At 35.9% G+C, this 15,646-nt stretch overlaps 1 protein-coding gene across 1 annotated transcript; it reads left to right on the top strand.

The window, feature by feature from the left end:
* Positions 1-5,122: 5,122 nt before the first annotated feature.
* On the top strand, positions 5,123-15,557 carry LOC132645009 (mediator of RNA polymerase II transcription subunit 33A). The gene is made up of 12 exons (XM_060361739.1): positions 5,123-5,548; positions 6,669-6,779; positions 7,408-7,752; positions 7,891-8,198; positions 8,296-8,387; positions 8,790-9,138; positions 9,599-9,809; positions 10,201-10,315; positions 10,491-10,652; positions 11,213-11,873; positions 12,227-12,433; positions 14,122-15,557. The coding sequence occupies exons 1-12, from the start codon at positions 5,274-5,276 to the stop codon at positions 15,222-15,224; spliced, it is 3,939 nt and encodes a 1,312-aa protein (XP_060217722.1). The 5' UTR covers positions 5,123-5,273; the 3' UTR covers positions 15,225-15,557.
* Positions 15,558-15,646: the final 89 nt, after the last annotated feature.

The following is a 15,646-nucleotide window of genomic DNA, read 5'->3' as shown; positions in this document are numbered from 1 at the left end:
AAAAAGTAAGATAAATAAATTGAAACAGAGAATTATAAGTTTAACTCCAAAAACATATAATAGGACTATGTGACCAAAAATGAGAATCTTGGTAGAAGGATTAAAAGGGGGTACGGGATCAAGACATGAAATAAGGTGTTTCAACTTTAAAGCTACCCCTATTTTTCTAGTACTGATTAACCACCAGAAAATATGCACTATAGTACAGACTTAGAGATAGAGACACCAATTTTAACTTTTATTTGTTCAATGAATTTTTAATCTCTCTAAAGTCTAGATAAAGACCCCCTAACAGATTATTGTTTGTTCACCTTTTCATCTTTATTTTAGGGTGAGATAGCACCATCTTCCTGACATATTCAGTTGTTGTCCTAAACAACTCTATTCAGATAACTATTTAAAATTTCTCTCTTCAGACTCAATAACAATAAATTAAGTCAATCAACATCTAACAATTTCAATTAATTACCAACAAACCCGCAAAAACTTCTAACAACACATGAGAAGTCCAACCTAATTCACTTTGGATATAATAGTTAACATCTCCATCCAGCCTCTATTGTGATGATTATTATTACCCTAGCATGTGCAAACTATAATGACTTATTGAACAAACATCTAGTTGCATAATTGATGGCCTCTTTACTTTTAACCTTTTCTTAAATTCAACTTAGAAGCCAAACCTAGTTTCTGTTTGGAGAAAAACACTAAACAACAAACTGCCAAAAACAATATTCTTTTTTCTTTATATAATTTTTTGTTCTTGAAAAGTGAAATAGAGAAGAAGAAGAAAAAAAAAAAAAAAAAAGAGGGAACTTTGGAACTTGGCAAATATGTTCTAAAATATGGATTGATTATGGACCTTAGAAGAAGCACTAGTGTCTACCTACCAACATATCAGATCATGCCACAAAGCACAAGGATTAGGCTATATATGCAATACACCCATATTTGCGTTCATTTTGTTGGGTTGGGTTGGTGGTTTTTTTTTTTTTTTTTTTGGTTGAGGGGGGGGGGGGGGGGTTAGGGTGATGGAAGTTGGCTTTCCATACATAAAGCAACATCACCAGCAGGCCAACTTTGATTGGGATATCAACATGTCATCTTCTCTACCTACCCCAAACCACTATGAAATTTAATTTACTTTATATCCCAAAATTTTAAAACGAAAACAAATGAAAGAGAAAGCAGAGTTGGTGAGAAACAAAGTGTAATTATAGCCGATGCATGGTAATAGGATACTAGAGTTAAAATCAGAGACGAAGCGAGAATTTAAAGTTTATGGGTTCAGAATTTATCACTGAATCTATAACTAGTCTTATTTATTGGGTTCGCAATTAAGCACTTAATACACTTTTGATGAATTTCCTTACATAATACAAGATCTAAACAATTATTGAATTTGTCTGAACTCGTATAATCTACTCTACCTCGGATCCTGATTAAATTGACAGCTCAGTGCATTAGACTCTCGCTATACATGGGATTCGAGAAATGATAGGACCATAGTGGTGTATAAACCATAGTGGTGTATAAATTTTATCTTACATTTTTGTAAGAGGTCATTGTCATTCTTAAACCATGATCTCCTACTTACATGACGATAAGTTTTACAATTAAGCTAAAGATATTAAATACTAGTCAACAAGTCATTGGTTATCATTATGATTTAAATAATACTTATTCCATTTAAAATTGGACACTGTTCCTACTTCTCTTGTACTCCATCCTAATCCTGTGTTAGATTCCTGTGAGTGGGCCAATGAGAGTTGGTGCACTACATAGCGCTCACATCTCTGACTTTTTCCAGTTCATGTTCTTTCACTTCTTAATTTGTCATAAATCAAAAGGGAAAAAAGAACAGCTTTAAATGTTTCTTGCAGTTTCTTCTTAAGTGTAACTGTTTAAAGCTCCTTACAAGTTACACTTAAACTTATCCTAATTTCACCTAATATGAAGCATCCCTTTTAGGAAAATGTTATTATAACTCTTTTTGAGGTTCTTCTATTTGCACTGTATTTGACTTATGGCTAGTCATAAGTGTTTGGATTTAGCAGCTAAAAACTGCCGGTAACAAATCTTTAAATTGGCTCACTTCTTTTATCCAGACAAATTAATCTTCTCCATTTTTAACTTAATCAACTACTCTCAAAAGGACCATAGATGGGGGAGATTACGTTTAGATCCACTGACAAGATTTATTAAGCTACATTATTAAAGGCTCTTAAATGTGAACAATCAGAATCTCAGAGGTATATTCAGCGGCCAAATTAATTAAACACTCTAATGGTAATGCATAGGTGGACCGAAGGTATCTATTAAAAGAAATAATTCCAACTTCACATTTTTTGTTTATTAACCAAGCAATTGCTAAACGCTTCCAAAACAGCCCTTTTAGCCGTTAGAAATATATATTTTGCCTAAGTTAGCATTTAAAAAATAGGTGTTTGGCATCCATTATTTCTTTTTTTTTCTTTTTTTTTTGCGCGGATTGCCTTTGTTTGGGGTGGTCTTTAATTTTTGCCCTTCAAATTGGTGGTCTTTAAATTTTACCCCTCGTCTAACACCCCAAGGTTATAAATTCGAACCCTAGCTCAGTTAAAAAAAAAATCGCAGGGTAGGCTTTGCAAAATTCTGCCTTAGGCAGAATTTGGGCTGCACAGGCAGAATTCTGCCTGTGTAGGCCAAATTCTGCCTGAAGGGCAGAATTCTGCCTGTGTAGGCCAAATTCTGCCTGAAGGGCAGAATTTAAAGACCACCATTTTAAGGGGTAAAAATTAAAGACCACCCCCAGCGAAAGGCAATCCTGCAAATTGCCCCCATTATTTCTCTTCTTACAACATTCACCAATAAGAACATCTTGCTCAAATGTTTATCCTTTTTTTTTTTTTTTTTTCATTATGTCAATTGATCGATGTTTCATGTCAACTAGAGAAAACTGTTACAAATTCTATTTAGTGGACTCACATATTTAATATAATTGTACATATATATGCTATTAATTAAAGACGCCTATTTTTCTGATCTAATAAAGTGTTATTTTTATGGGCTATACATAAATCTTATGTTATAAGGCATGAATTTAATATGCGCAGAAACCTAATTAACTTTTCAGTTATAATTGATGGATTCATAATTGAAGAGCTACACCTCTTCTCAAAGGTTGCCTTTAAAGAGTTATGTCTCTTCCGAAGAGGTGTCTCGCTATTACATATTGGTTGTGATCCCTATGTCTGTTACTGATTCTTTTCCTCTCTACCCCATTAAGAGAAGTGTCATAAAGAAAGTAACACGGCTTAGAAGATCATGACTTCCTTCTATCGATTCTTACAATGGATGAAAAGTAAATGTTTTTACTATTCTTCTAAATTTATATTAATGTCTAATAATTTACTTGTGATCTTGTGTGAAGTGTATAAAATTTTCCAACAAAAACAATTTAAAACGGACATCAAATCTAGTAGCACATATAAATATCTTATAATTTCTGGACCTCGTAATAGTAATATTACATAATCTGTCATTTTGTGATAGTCGAAAAGGCTCTCTCACGTCGACTCTAGATCTTAGTATGTACATTGAATAAGAAATATAAGATTGATAACGCCCAAGATATGATGTCATTTTACAAAGACCAAAAAAATAAGACAGACAGTAGAGCACTTTCAAGTTCTTACATCATTCATTTGTTTAAAATCCATAAATGAAGATTTAAGTCTTATGCAAAAACTCGGTATAAAATATATTCATATAATTAAATTGCTTATTAAATAACTATAGTTAAATCTATTTATTAATATTACTACTTATTATTAATATAAAAAATTGATAATTTATCTAATATCACATGTTGAGATTTATTGATAGCGTAAAGATATCTTTAGACAACCCAGTGTAAAAAAAATAAGAAGGATAAATTAATACTTTAAAGCAGGATATTCCACGACTATAATTTTGAGATTAAAATCAGAATTATAATTTGAAGAATAGGCGGGATAAGTTATACTAACATTTTTAGTAGAAAAATGACACTAATTCTAGCAATACTTCCAATCAAGTACGAAGTAAGTTTAATCCCAAAATTTATGCTCCCTCTATTTCAAATTATATGTCGTGATTCTCTTTTACAACCCTCTTTAGAAACATTCATTAAGATCGAGTTTTAATTATTTTACCCTTATTTATGTCTTAAGATAAATTTATTTTCATTAAATATTTAATCTATTTATGTGTTATCTCTTCATAATTGAGGTGTTTGTAGTCTTTAAGAGCACTTAATACTTAGGATAAAATAGAAAAATAATAATTTTATTTTGAATTTTTTAAAAAATAAATAATTTGAGATAACTATTAAGATAATTTAAGATCTGAATAATACACCTAAACAGTTATACCAAACGACACCTAACAGCAATCATGCCCCTCATTCCCATTTTTTAGCAACTTTGTTAGAACTACTTCATTGAGTTTGACCTTCGCATTTCTGACCAACCACGTCTCACCCACTTACATAGCTATATATTTTAGGCAAAAGGTTGCAAATATACTCTAATCTTTGAGATTTAGCGTAAATATATTCTCATTAAAAAATAATATTTAATGAGAGATATATATGCCCTAAATCGCAAAGTTGAGGGATATATTTATAATTTTGCCCTATATTTTAACTCGGAAAAAGGGTTAAAAATGACCCTCTATTCTGGGAAAAGGACTAAAAATATACTCAATTATAAATTTATGTGAAAAATACTCTTCTCATCATTAAAGTTTTCAAATATACTCCTGTCTTAACAGAAATTCCCAACATAACTCGATTTTATTTTTAAACCTGCTCCATTGATCTAACTACATAAAAAACTCATATACGACCAACTTATTCTCGAGTCCTACATCTGGAGTCACTAGGCACAGAAGCGGATACTCATATGCGTTTTTTATTTAGTTGGATCGGATTTAAAAATGAAATCGAATTATATTAAAATTTCTGTTAAAATAGAGATATATTTAAAAATTTAATGACACGATGGATATTTTTAAATTATAATGAAGTATATTTTTAACTGTTTTCCCTCTGCTCCCACTTGTCTAATAACCAAAAATAAAGCCAAAAAGAAAAGAAAGAAAGAAAAATAAGGAGTGTTAACCCCTATTGTTAGCTATAGCCATGCCAAAGCCTGTCTCTCCAAACTCAAGAAAGTCTCAACAAACTCTGGAAACTCCAAGCTCTAGTCTTCTACTCTTTTCTTTGTTGCAGAACTAAAAGTGATGACATAATGGAGTTATCTGTGCAGTGCAGTCTTTGGGACAGTGTTTTGGAGCTAACTAAAGTTGCCCAAGAAAAGGGTGGTGATCCATTGGTTTGGGCAATACAAGTTTCTTCATGTCTTACTTCATCTGGGGTGTCTTTGCCTTCTCTTGAATTAGCTAATTTCTTGGTATCTCACATTTGTTGGGAAAACAATTTGCCTATAGCATGGAAGTTATTGGAAAAAGCTTTGGTTCTCAAGATTGTGTCTCCCATCATTGTTTTCCCTCTGCTTTCCACCAGGTTTGTCCCTTTGTTTGTTTCATCATTGTCATTGTCTCTTTTAGTTCCCAATTTGTTGATTCTTGGATGCATTTCTATCTTACTTGTCTTTGTTCTTTGGAAGATTGAATCTTTAGCTTTCTTTACTTGTCTTTGTTCTTTGAAAGATTGAATCTTTAGCTTTCTTGGGTGCATTTCTATCTTTCTTGTCTTTGTTATTTAAAAGAAATGTATTGTTGTAGCAAATGTACCAAGGTCAATAAGGATCTTTGAGGAGCTTTATTAGATGATGAGTACTCCTGTTTAAATGTTTGAGGAATGTTAATGTAAACTTGCGCTTGTCTGCTTGTATTTTGTGTTGCTTCTTGTTATTCATAGGTGCATTTTATGTATGATAAAATGGGGAAAATGCAGTCTTTAGTTGCTGTGGATATACATGCTTACATGTGTTCATTCTTGTAATGTACTTGTATTTGTCAGTTTGTATCAGAATTTCTATATGTTCTCTCTTTCACTTGTCTTTCTTCAGAAGGGGAAAAAAAAAAATCCTAAGTGTCTGACATAATCTTGTTGACTATTTAGGGCTGGATCGTTATGTGTCTCTCTATATTGACCAGGTCAACGTATTCTGAGAGTTCCTCGTATATCCCTGAAGTAACCATGTTTGGAGCATTTCCAATGTATATTAACAATAACTAGCTTGCAATTGGTTTAAACTTCCCTTTTGTTTCCTTATTGTTGTAGTTTAAAACTACAGGCAAGCTTGGGAATCACCTCTCTGCTGTGAATTACGAGTTGGAATGGATACTTATGGGGTTTTTAATGGACCTTGTGCAATAATTATCTTTTACTTGTGTAGATGTTTGAGTTCCAAATTTCCTGTTCTAATCTTTCATCTTTTGGTATGTCTTTGCATGTAACTTGTAAACAAATTTTGGCCCTTAATATGTTCTTATGATGTTTTGTTGGCATTATAGAGTTCTCATCAACATACTTTTGATAGCATCTTCATCATAATACATGTTCTTGTTTTTTTTCCAATGTTGACTCAAAACAAAAAATACATTTTTTTGTTTTTTTCTTTATCTTTGTGTGTGATTGTAGCTTTATTTTTACATTCGCATGCCTCTAAATTTTACAGGGTAATCCAAAATCGGCGCTTGAGGCCGGCTGCATATAGGCTCTACATGGAACTCCTCAGAAGACATATTTTCACTCTTAAAATCCAAGTAAACATGAAAAGTTATAAGAAGTGAGTGGAGTTTTCCTTTGTGCGGTGCATCTTTTTTTTTTTTTTTTTTTTTTAAGTTGCATCTGTTAATGGCTGTCACATTCTTCTTTAATTTAGTATTTCCTATCATAGCATTATATTACTTTTTGCAGAGGTTAGTTTCAAATCATAACCAGGACATGCCTGCTTGAGTTCATTCATTTAATCAAATATAACTAGTACATGCCTGTTTTAGTTCATACAAAAGAACTACAATCATAGTGTGGAGTGTCGATTTTGTGTTTAGTGTTGTTTTAAAAGATTCTTTTAATGAGTGCCAATACTGGGTATGTCGTTGTTGTTGTTGTTGTAATATTTCAAGAGTAAGGGAAAAGACGGACTGATCGTCTTTAAAATTGTAGATTAACCACATGTATTTGCTTACATTTCACAAATTAGATGGTATGTATATTGGCGAATGTTGATTCTTGGGTGTGTCAAGGGTTTAGGTCTTGAGGTGACTCTGAATTTGCCTTTTGTGGTAGAATCTCCCCTAACCCCTTTTGTATTATGTTCTCTCTCCATGCTTAAGTAATGCATGCATTCCACAACTGATCCATTCTGTTGATCTGACTCATACCTTTTGGCCAAAATAATGTTCGACATGCAGGATTGTGGATTTTTTGGATAGCATCCTCCATTTGACTGACATATTTGGCGTGCACGCTGATGAGCCTGGTGTTCTTGTTGTTGAGATTATCTTCTCAATTGTTTGGCAATTACTTGATGCATCATTGGACGATGAAGGGTTGCTACAACTTACTCCAGAAAAGAAATCTAGATGGCCAACTAAGCCTGAAGATATGGAGATAGATGACTGCATAACTGATATGGAGAGAAATGAACACAAACAACGGTTGAAGAATTTAAATACTCTTCTGGCAATTGAGTTGATAGGGCAATTTTTACAAAATAAAGTAACTGCCTGGATTCTCTACTTGGCTCGCCAAAACATGTCAGAACTTCTTCCCATTTCCGAACTCTACTCGTTGTTTCAAGTGCAATTTGATGTTTGTCTATGTTGAAAAGACTTAGCAGTTTAGTTTTAACTTATTGAAATATATCCAACTAATATTGTGCCGAAACCTGTCAGGCCTGTGCATTGGGGAGCTTTTGTTCAGCGTATACAACTACTAGCTGGAAATTCAGCAGCATTGCAAAGTTCAAACGTCATATCACCCAAGGCACTTCTTCAGCTGGCATCAGATGCTCACAATTTAATCAAAACAAATTCCTTACAAGAACATTATGTCAGAAGCACTTCACGTTCTCTAGCTACTTGTGCTGGTCTTTGTTTTGGGAGTAGCCGTTCTTCCCTTTGGCTTCCTCTAGATCTCTTCCTGGAAGATGCAATGGATGGTTCACAAGTTAATGCTACAAGCGCCATTGAAATTATTACTGGTGCAATTACTTTTTTCTGTCACATTCTGTGTCAATATAGATATAACTGTACTAATTATTGATGTGCCTAATAGTAGGTGGTGCTTTACTTCTGCAGACTTAGTCAAGTCCCTACAAGCAATCAATGCTACAACTTGGCATGAGATATTTTTAGGACTTTGGATGGCAGCTCTGCGACTTGTTCAAAGGGTTAGAAAATTCTTTTGCATTTTAGTTTGTGCTCAATGTACTCATATTTACATTCTCCAGCTTAATTTCCAAACCTTAACATTATGGGCTTCAAAGTAGTTGTGCACTATTGCCCTCCGTTTGTCATGTATAAAGCTTGTCTTAGGACATAAGAAAATATCTTTTTCATTTTCTCTAAGTGTTGAATTCCCCCAAAATGAAAGAAGATTTTTTTCTAGTGTTACCTAAACATTTTTATTATTATCGTTATTGATTTTTTTTTTTTGGTTGGATAAGTCAAGTGCTGCAGTAAGGGATATATGACTACATTCCATGAACACAAAATTAGTTTCATTCAAAAGTTGACCAAGTTTTATATCATTTGTAGCATCTTTTTTTGACTAGTGTTGTTTCTTGTCCTAGGAGAGGGATCCAATTGAGGGCCCTGTGCCTCGCCTTGATACTCGCTTGTGCATGTTGTTCTCTATCGTAACACTTGTCATTGCTGATCTTATTGAGGAAGAGGAAAGTGATGAAATTGAACCCAAAATAGGCAGGCACATGAAAAAAAAGGTTGAAGGCACACGGCGTAGGGATGTAGTTTCTTGTTTACAGAATCTGGGTGATTATCAGAGCTTGCTAACTCCACCTCCGGCAATCACTACTGCAGCCAACCAGGCTGCTGCTAAAGCAATGATGTTTAGATCAGGCATCAATACCAACACTTCATACTTTGAGTGCATCAACATGAAGGATATGCCAACCAACTGTTGTAAGCACTCTCTTTTACATAACCAAAAGTGGAGCTTGAAGGTGTATGAAACCTCCAGTGTAATACCCTTTGTTTTACTGCTGTTAACTGTAACAGAAACTCAGAGAGGCGGAAATGACGGGTTTACTGGGTTCCTAACTATAGGCTTGGGAAATTTGTTGGTTTGTCTAAATTCTATGCATGTTTTAGGCTCTAGTGAATAGTACATGTCAATAGTGTGAGTAAAAATAAGCTTTCAAACTTAGGTATAACTCAAAGTAATTGCAGTAGTATATGAGTTATCTAGAAGCAAGAGGAATGTTAAAAATTTGCAAGAAGATAGAACTCACGCGTATTTGAAAATGACACCAGGGAAATGGACATTGTGCTGGTTCAACATTTCTTGCAGATTTTATTGTTTATTTTTATTATGCTGTTGCTGTCTGATCACTGAAATCAATGTTTAACGTTCGCCTTGCAGCTGGTAACCTGTATCACTTGATAGTTGAGGCATGCATTGCTAGAAATCTGCTGGACACTTCTGCTTATTTCTGGCCCGGTTATGTGAATGGACACATGAACCAGTTACCACACAGTATGCCAACCCAAGTGCCTGGTTGGTCATCATTTATGAAGGGAGCCCCGTTGACTCCAGCAATGATTAATGCTTTGGTTTCTGCTCCTGCTTCAAGGTATGCTTAAGTTAGCTCTATGTTGACAATTTAGTTCCCTGAAAATGTCTACATTTCAATCATTAATTAAAGCAGAACCAAGTTTATGCTGTAACTATCTGAGCGTTAAAACTGTGTAACAATATACTGAAGCAACAATTCACTGTGTATATTTGTGGGAAGGGCTGATGGTAGAGTTATACATAGTTGTCCTCTTATCCTACGCGATTGCCCCTAAGCCCCTAGGTGTAGAAAGACAGATAGTAGTCAAAATCTATCGTAGTTGTTTGTATTGTACCCTGGTCTTCAGTTGCTTTTTTCTTTCCTGAAGCCATGTAATATCAGATGCTCTTTTTAATTGATTTAGCCAAGGGTAAAGCAACTTAATTTAAGCTCATGGATTTAATGGAAGTTTAGCAGAGCTTGAGAAGATTTTCGAGATGGCGGTCAGAGGAGCAGATGATGAGAAGATAGCTGCTTCCACCATTCTTTGTGGAGCCTCACTACTTCGTGGTTGGAATATACAGGTATAAGCAAATAAGTTAGTTCAGAACAATTGTGATTCAGCTCTACAAGAGAAAGGAACATCTTAGTTTAAATTTCAGGTCTCAAGCCTAAGTGAGCATTGAGATCTTGATACCCATTACATTAAATTGTTGCAGAGAAATAAACTGATTCTTCCTTTTGGTTATGATCATGCAGGAGCACACCGTCAATTTCATATCCAGGTTATTGTCTCCTCCAGAACCTGCTGAGTATTCTGGTAAAGATAGCCATTTGATAGGCTATGCTCCAATGTTAAATGTCTTACTCGTTGGAATAGCACCAGTGGACTGTGTTCAGATTTTCTCCCTTCACGGCATGGTATATTTGTTAAGCATTGATATTATTTCTTATATAAGATGAAAATACATTTTCTATGAATGATGGTAATCTCATTTGCATGTTGGTTACGCTACTAACTAATGTCTAATAGGTTCCACTAAGCAAAGTTACTATCAATGATGGCAATCTCTTTTTATTTTTGGTGTAAGCAAAATTATGTAGAGAATGCTGAATCTTTAATCAATTTCATAGGTTCCTTGTGAAGAGGTGTAATTAATCTCTTGTAAGACGAACATAAGACTTCTGAATTGTAAATAGGGTGGCCAGCATTCCCTAAATGCTGATGAATATACACCTTTAAAAAAAAAAAGGGCAGCCCGGTGCACTAAGCTCCCGCTATGCGCGGGGTCCGGGGAAGGGCCGGACCACAAGGGTCTATTGTACGCAGCCTTACCTTACATTTCTGCAAGAGGCTGTTTCCACGGCTCGAACCCGTGACCTCCTGGTCACATGGCAGCAACTTTACCTTTATCAAAATAAAAAATAATCTGAGTTCAGCATGCCTATATAACGTCAAAGTGTTGATTTCTTTTTTGCAGGTCCCACAACTTGCTGCTTCATTAATGACAATATGTGAGGTATTTGGTTCATGTGCTCCGAATATCTCATGGACACTGACAACAGGAGAGGACATCTCAGTGCATGCTGTGTTTTCAAATGCCTTTGCTCTACTTCTAAAGTTATGGAGGTTCAACCATCCACCTATTGAATATAGAGTCGGAGATGTGCCCCCAGTGGGATGCCAGCTAACTCCCGAATATCTCCTACTAGTGAGGAATTCCCATCTTGTGTCTTCTGGAAACATGCTAAAGGACCCCAATAGAAGGAGACTTGCAGCTGTTGCAAGTTCCTCGTCTCCTAATCCAATATTTGTAGACTCGTTTCCAAAATTGAGAGTTTGGTATAGGCAACATTTGGCATGTATAGCTTCAACTTTGTGTGGTCTTGTGAATGGAACTCTTGTCTGTCAAACTGTTGATCTTTTACTCAATATGATGTTCAAAAAGATTAATGGGGGAAGTCAGAGTTTGATCTCCATAACATCTGGAAGTAGTAGCTCTTCTGGAACTGGAAGTGAGGATACTTCTCCGAGGCCTAAATTACCTGCTTGGGACATCCTCGAAGCCGTTCCTTTTGTGGTTGATGCTGCACTGACAGCATGTGCCCACGGAAGACTTTCTCCTCGTGAACTGTGCACAGGTTAGTCAATGCATGCAATAAGTGACTCTTTTAAAGTATATCTTGCTTTCAACCTAAGAATCTGCAGCTTCAAAATCATCCACTTGCACATCTCAGACTGAACTAATTAGCAATTGTAACTAATTTGCATTTTTCAGCATCCATCTTAAAGAATTTGATTGTAGTTGCTTCCCTGTAAATATGTATGTCTTTTATGTGTCAAAGCATATGTATGTCTCTTATGTGTCGAAGCATAATCTCAAGGGGGAGGAGGGTTAGGAATTTCAGGCACTTTGACCATGTCTTTAATTCGCATACAGGCTCTAAAATCATGGTTCTACATTGTCAAATAAGTCCCACTTTCACAATTTCAGGTCTTAAAGATTTAGCTGATTTTCTTCCTGCATCGCTAGCAACCATTGTAAGCTACTTCTCTGCTGAGGTCACGCGTGGTGTTTGGAAACCAGTTTTTATGAATGGCACTGATTGGCCAAGTCCTGCTGCAAATCTCTCCAATGTTGAGGAACAGATCAAGAAAATTTTAGCAGCCACTGGTGTAGATGTCCCAAGCCTTGCTGCAGGTTTAAGAATGTCATTATCTCTATTGAATAAAACCCACATATGTTACTTCATCTTCTGCTGAACTCACATATAGACATAAATCTGAAGCTAAATGCTTTCTCCGTTCCAAGACGAATGACACAATTACTGTTTTGGGGAGTCATAATTTTCTTTAACTACAATTTTGTAATCTTTTTATAGTCGTCGTAACTATAAAAAATTGTTATTTCTAGTATTTTTAAATAATTTTTAATATGTACATTTTGTTTCCATAAATTAAGACACTGATGTCTGAATTCTCGCTGAAAATTAAATGTGCTACTCCTCGCACTTCAAACTATAACATTCTTTTTGGAAGTAAGGGAGTATCTAAAAGGGAAAATACATAAACCCCCCCCCCCCCCCCAACGTATACTCGGATTAATTATGACGCACCCAACCTTTGCGGGCGACCTATTACCCCCCTCGCCTTATTTTTTCTGTATTTTTGTACTTTTTTTGGCTGACATGGCACAAGCAAAATTTGATGCCCAGTTGCACAGTGGAGAGTGTTGCACACTCTCCGCCACATCAGTGCCACGTCAGTGCCACTTTTCCTTTCTTTTTTTCATTTGATTTTTCTTTTATTAATTATATTTACACTAATTAACCATTAAATCTTCCATTAATTTTGTCTTCTTCATCACTAAACCCTTCTTCTTCTTCTTCTTCTTCTTCTTCTTCATTTCAAGAAAACCATCAACTCATTTTCTTCCTCCATTAACAGACATTCAACCCATTTTCTTCCTCCATTAACACACACATTCAACCCATTTTCTTCAAAATTAACAACACACATTCAACCCATTTTCTTCCTCCAAATCGACTCACTTAATATTCCAACCTGAACCTCTCCAATTCCCTCATTACTGCTAATTGGGATCTCCATTTTACTGCTAAAAATCCCAACAAGAAGATCACTCTATACTTCGATGAAATTGCTCCTGCAATTTTCTATGAATCGTTATCAATTGCTAATACTACAGTTCCACCTTTCTTTATGAATAAAGGAAATGTGACAGCCCAGAAAGTTAGTTTTGTTGCTTCCGGTGCGTATGTAGAGAAATGGGCATTTCTCTACATATTTTAAAAAGGAAAAAAAAAAAAACTGATCTTGATTGTTTATTTATTCATATTGGTGTGGGTGTGTTAATGGAGGAAGAAAATAGATTGGTTGATTTCTTGAAAAGATATGTATGATTGATGATGAAATTGAATGTGTGTGTGTTAATGGAGGAAGAAAATGGGTTGGCTGATTTCTCTTGAAAATAAGTTTTTTAGGGCACTGACGTGGCGCCAATGTGGCGGAGAGTGTGCGAGACTCTCCACTGTGCAATTGGGCATCAAATTTTGGTTGTGCCATGTCAGCCGAAAAAAGTACAAAAATACAGAAAAAATAAGGCGAGGGGGGTAATAGGTCGCCCGCAAAGGTTGGATGCGTCATAATTAATCCGAGTATACGTTGTTGGGGGGGGGGGGGGGGGGGGGGTTATGTATTTTCCCTATCTAAAACAAGAGCAGCAAAAGATTCATGAAGAACATTTTTAAAATAACACAGCTATACGTGTCATTTCCTTCTTGGGAAGCGTACGCTTAATTATATTTAATTCTGTAAGAATTGAAATCATATCTGTTGTCTTGATCATTGAATTCCAATTTGTTTTCCCAGGAGGCAGCTCTCCAGCAATTCTTCCACTGCCATTGGCTGCATTTGTGAGCCTTACTATAACATATAAACTTGATAAAGCCTCGCAGCGTTTTCTTAATCTGGCAGGTCCCGCTCTGGAGTCACTTGCAGCTGGCTGCCCTTGGCCATGCATGCCAATTGTGGCTTCTTTGTGGACCCAAAAGGCAAAAAAGTGGAGTGACTTCCTTGTTTTCTCTGCATCTCGAACTGTCTTTCTTAACAACAACCATGCAGTCATTCAGCTTCTCAAAAGTTGCTTCATTGCCACCCTTGGTTTGAACTCTTCCTCCATATCAAGCAATGGTGGTATTGGTGCACTTCTTGGTCACGGATTTGGATCGCATTTCTATGGTGGTATTTCTCCAGTTGCCCCAGGTATTCTGTATCTACGAGTTTACAGATCCATCAGAGATATCATGTTCTTGAGAGAAGAGATTGTTTCACTTTTGATGCAATCTATAACTGATATAGCAGGCAGTGAGCTTCCAAAACAAAGGTTGAACAAACTGAAAAATGGGAAGAAACTTGGAAATGTGTCGCTTGCTGCAACAATGACAAGGGTGAAACTAGCTGCTTTGCTTGGGGCTTCTTTATTATGGTTATCTGGTGGCTCAGGGCTTGTTCAGTCATTAATAAAAGAGACTCTTCCCTCTTGGTTCTTATCTGTTCACAGCTCTAATAATCAAGAAGGTGATCTAGTTCCCATGCTCAAAGGGTATGCACTGGCATACTTTGCAGTACTCTGTGGAGCTTTCGCAAGTGGTGTGGACTCGTTGTCCATGGCATCAAAGCGGCGTCCAAAAATCATAGGGCGCCACGTGGAATTCATAGCCAGTGTCCTGGATGGCAAAATATCACTTGGTTGTCATCCGTCTACTTGGCATGCTTATGTGTCAGGATTTGTGAGCCTGATGGTAGGTTGTACACCGACTTGGGTGTTTGAAGTGGATGCTGAGTTGTTAAAGAGGCTCAGTAAAGGCTTGAGACAATGGCATGAGGAGGACCTTGCCCTTGCTTTACTTAGCATTGGTGGGGTTGGTACAATGGGATCAGCTGCAGAACTAATCATGGAGGTTTCATCATAGTATTTTCTGTTACCGTAAGAAATTTTGTAGGTAGATTGTTGTTAGTAGTTTAACTTAGTGTTCACTCAAATAACCTTGTGTACAGTTTGAAGGTGTAACTCTACTTTTATGTGTTTCTAGGCTGTTTCTTGATGGGAGGGAAGTTGTGTACATTGGGTTGTGAAAATGTATCTTTTAGGTTTGAATTACTAATGATAATCTGCATGTGATTAACAAGATTGAGCCAACTTCTGTGAAATGGTTTTATTGAAGCCACAGGATCCTCTATTACACTATGTGCTACTCTACACACCACTTGTCCCATCGTTAGTAAATACGATTTCTATTTTATAAGATACTGCATTTCAATTCTTTTCTTTAAATGCGGTTTATGTTTATGGTTTCCAAACTTCCTACATTAGTAGGCACAAGGATAGCTGGAC

This window comes from Lycium barbarum, chromosome 6 (assembly GCF_019175385.1).
Source record: "Lycium barbarum isolate Lr01 chromosome 6, ASM1917538v2, whole genome shotgun sequence".
Classification (NCBI taxonomy): Eukaryota; Viridiplantae; Streptophyta; class Magnoliopsida; order Solanales; family Solanaceae; genus Lycium; species Lycium barbarum.
The sequence above is the reverse complement of the archived record's forward strand: the minus strand, read 5'-3'. Positions and strand labels throughout refer to the sequence as shown.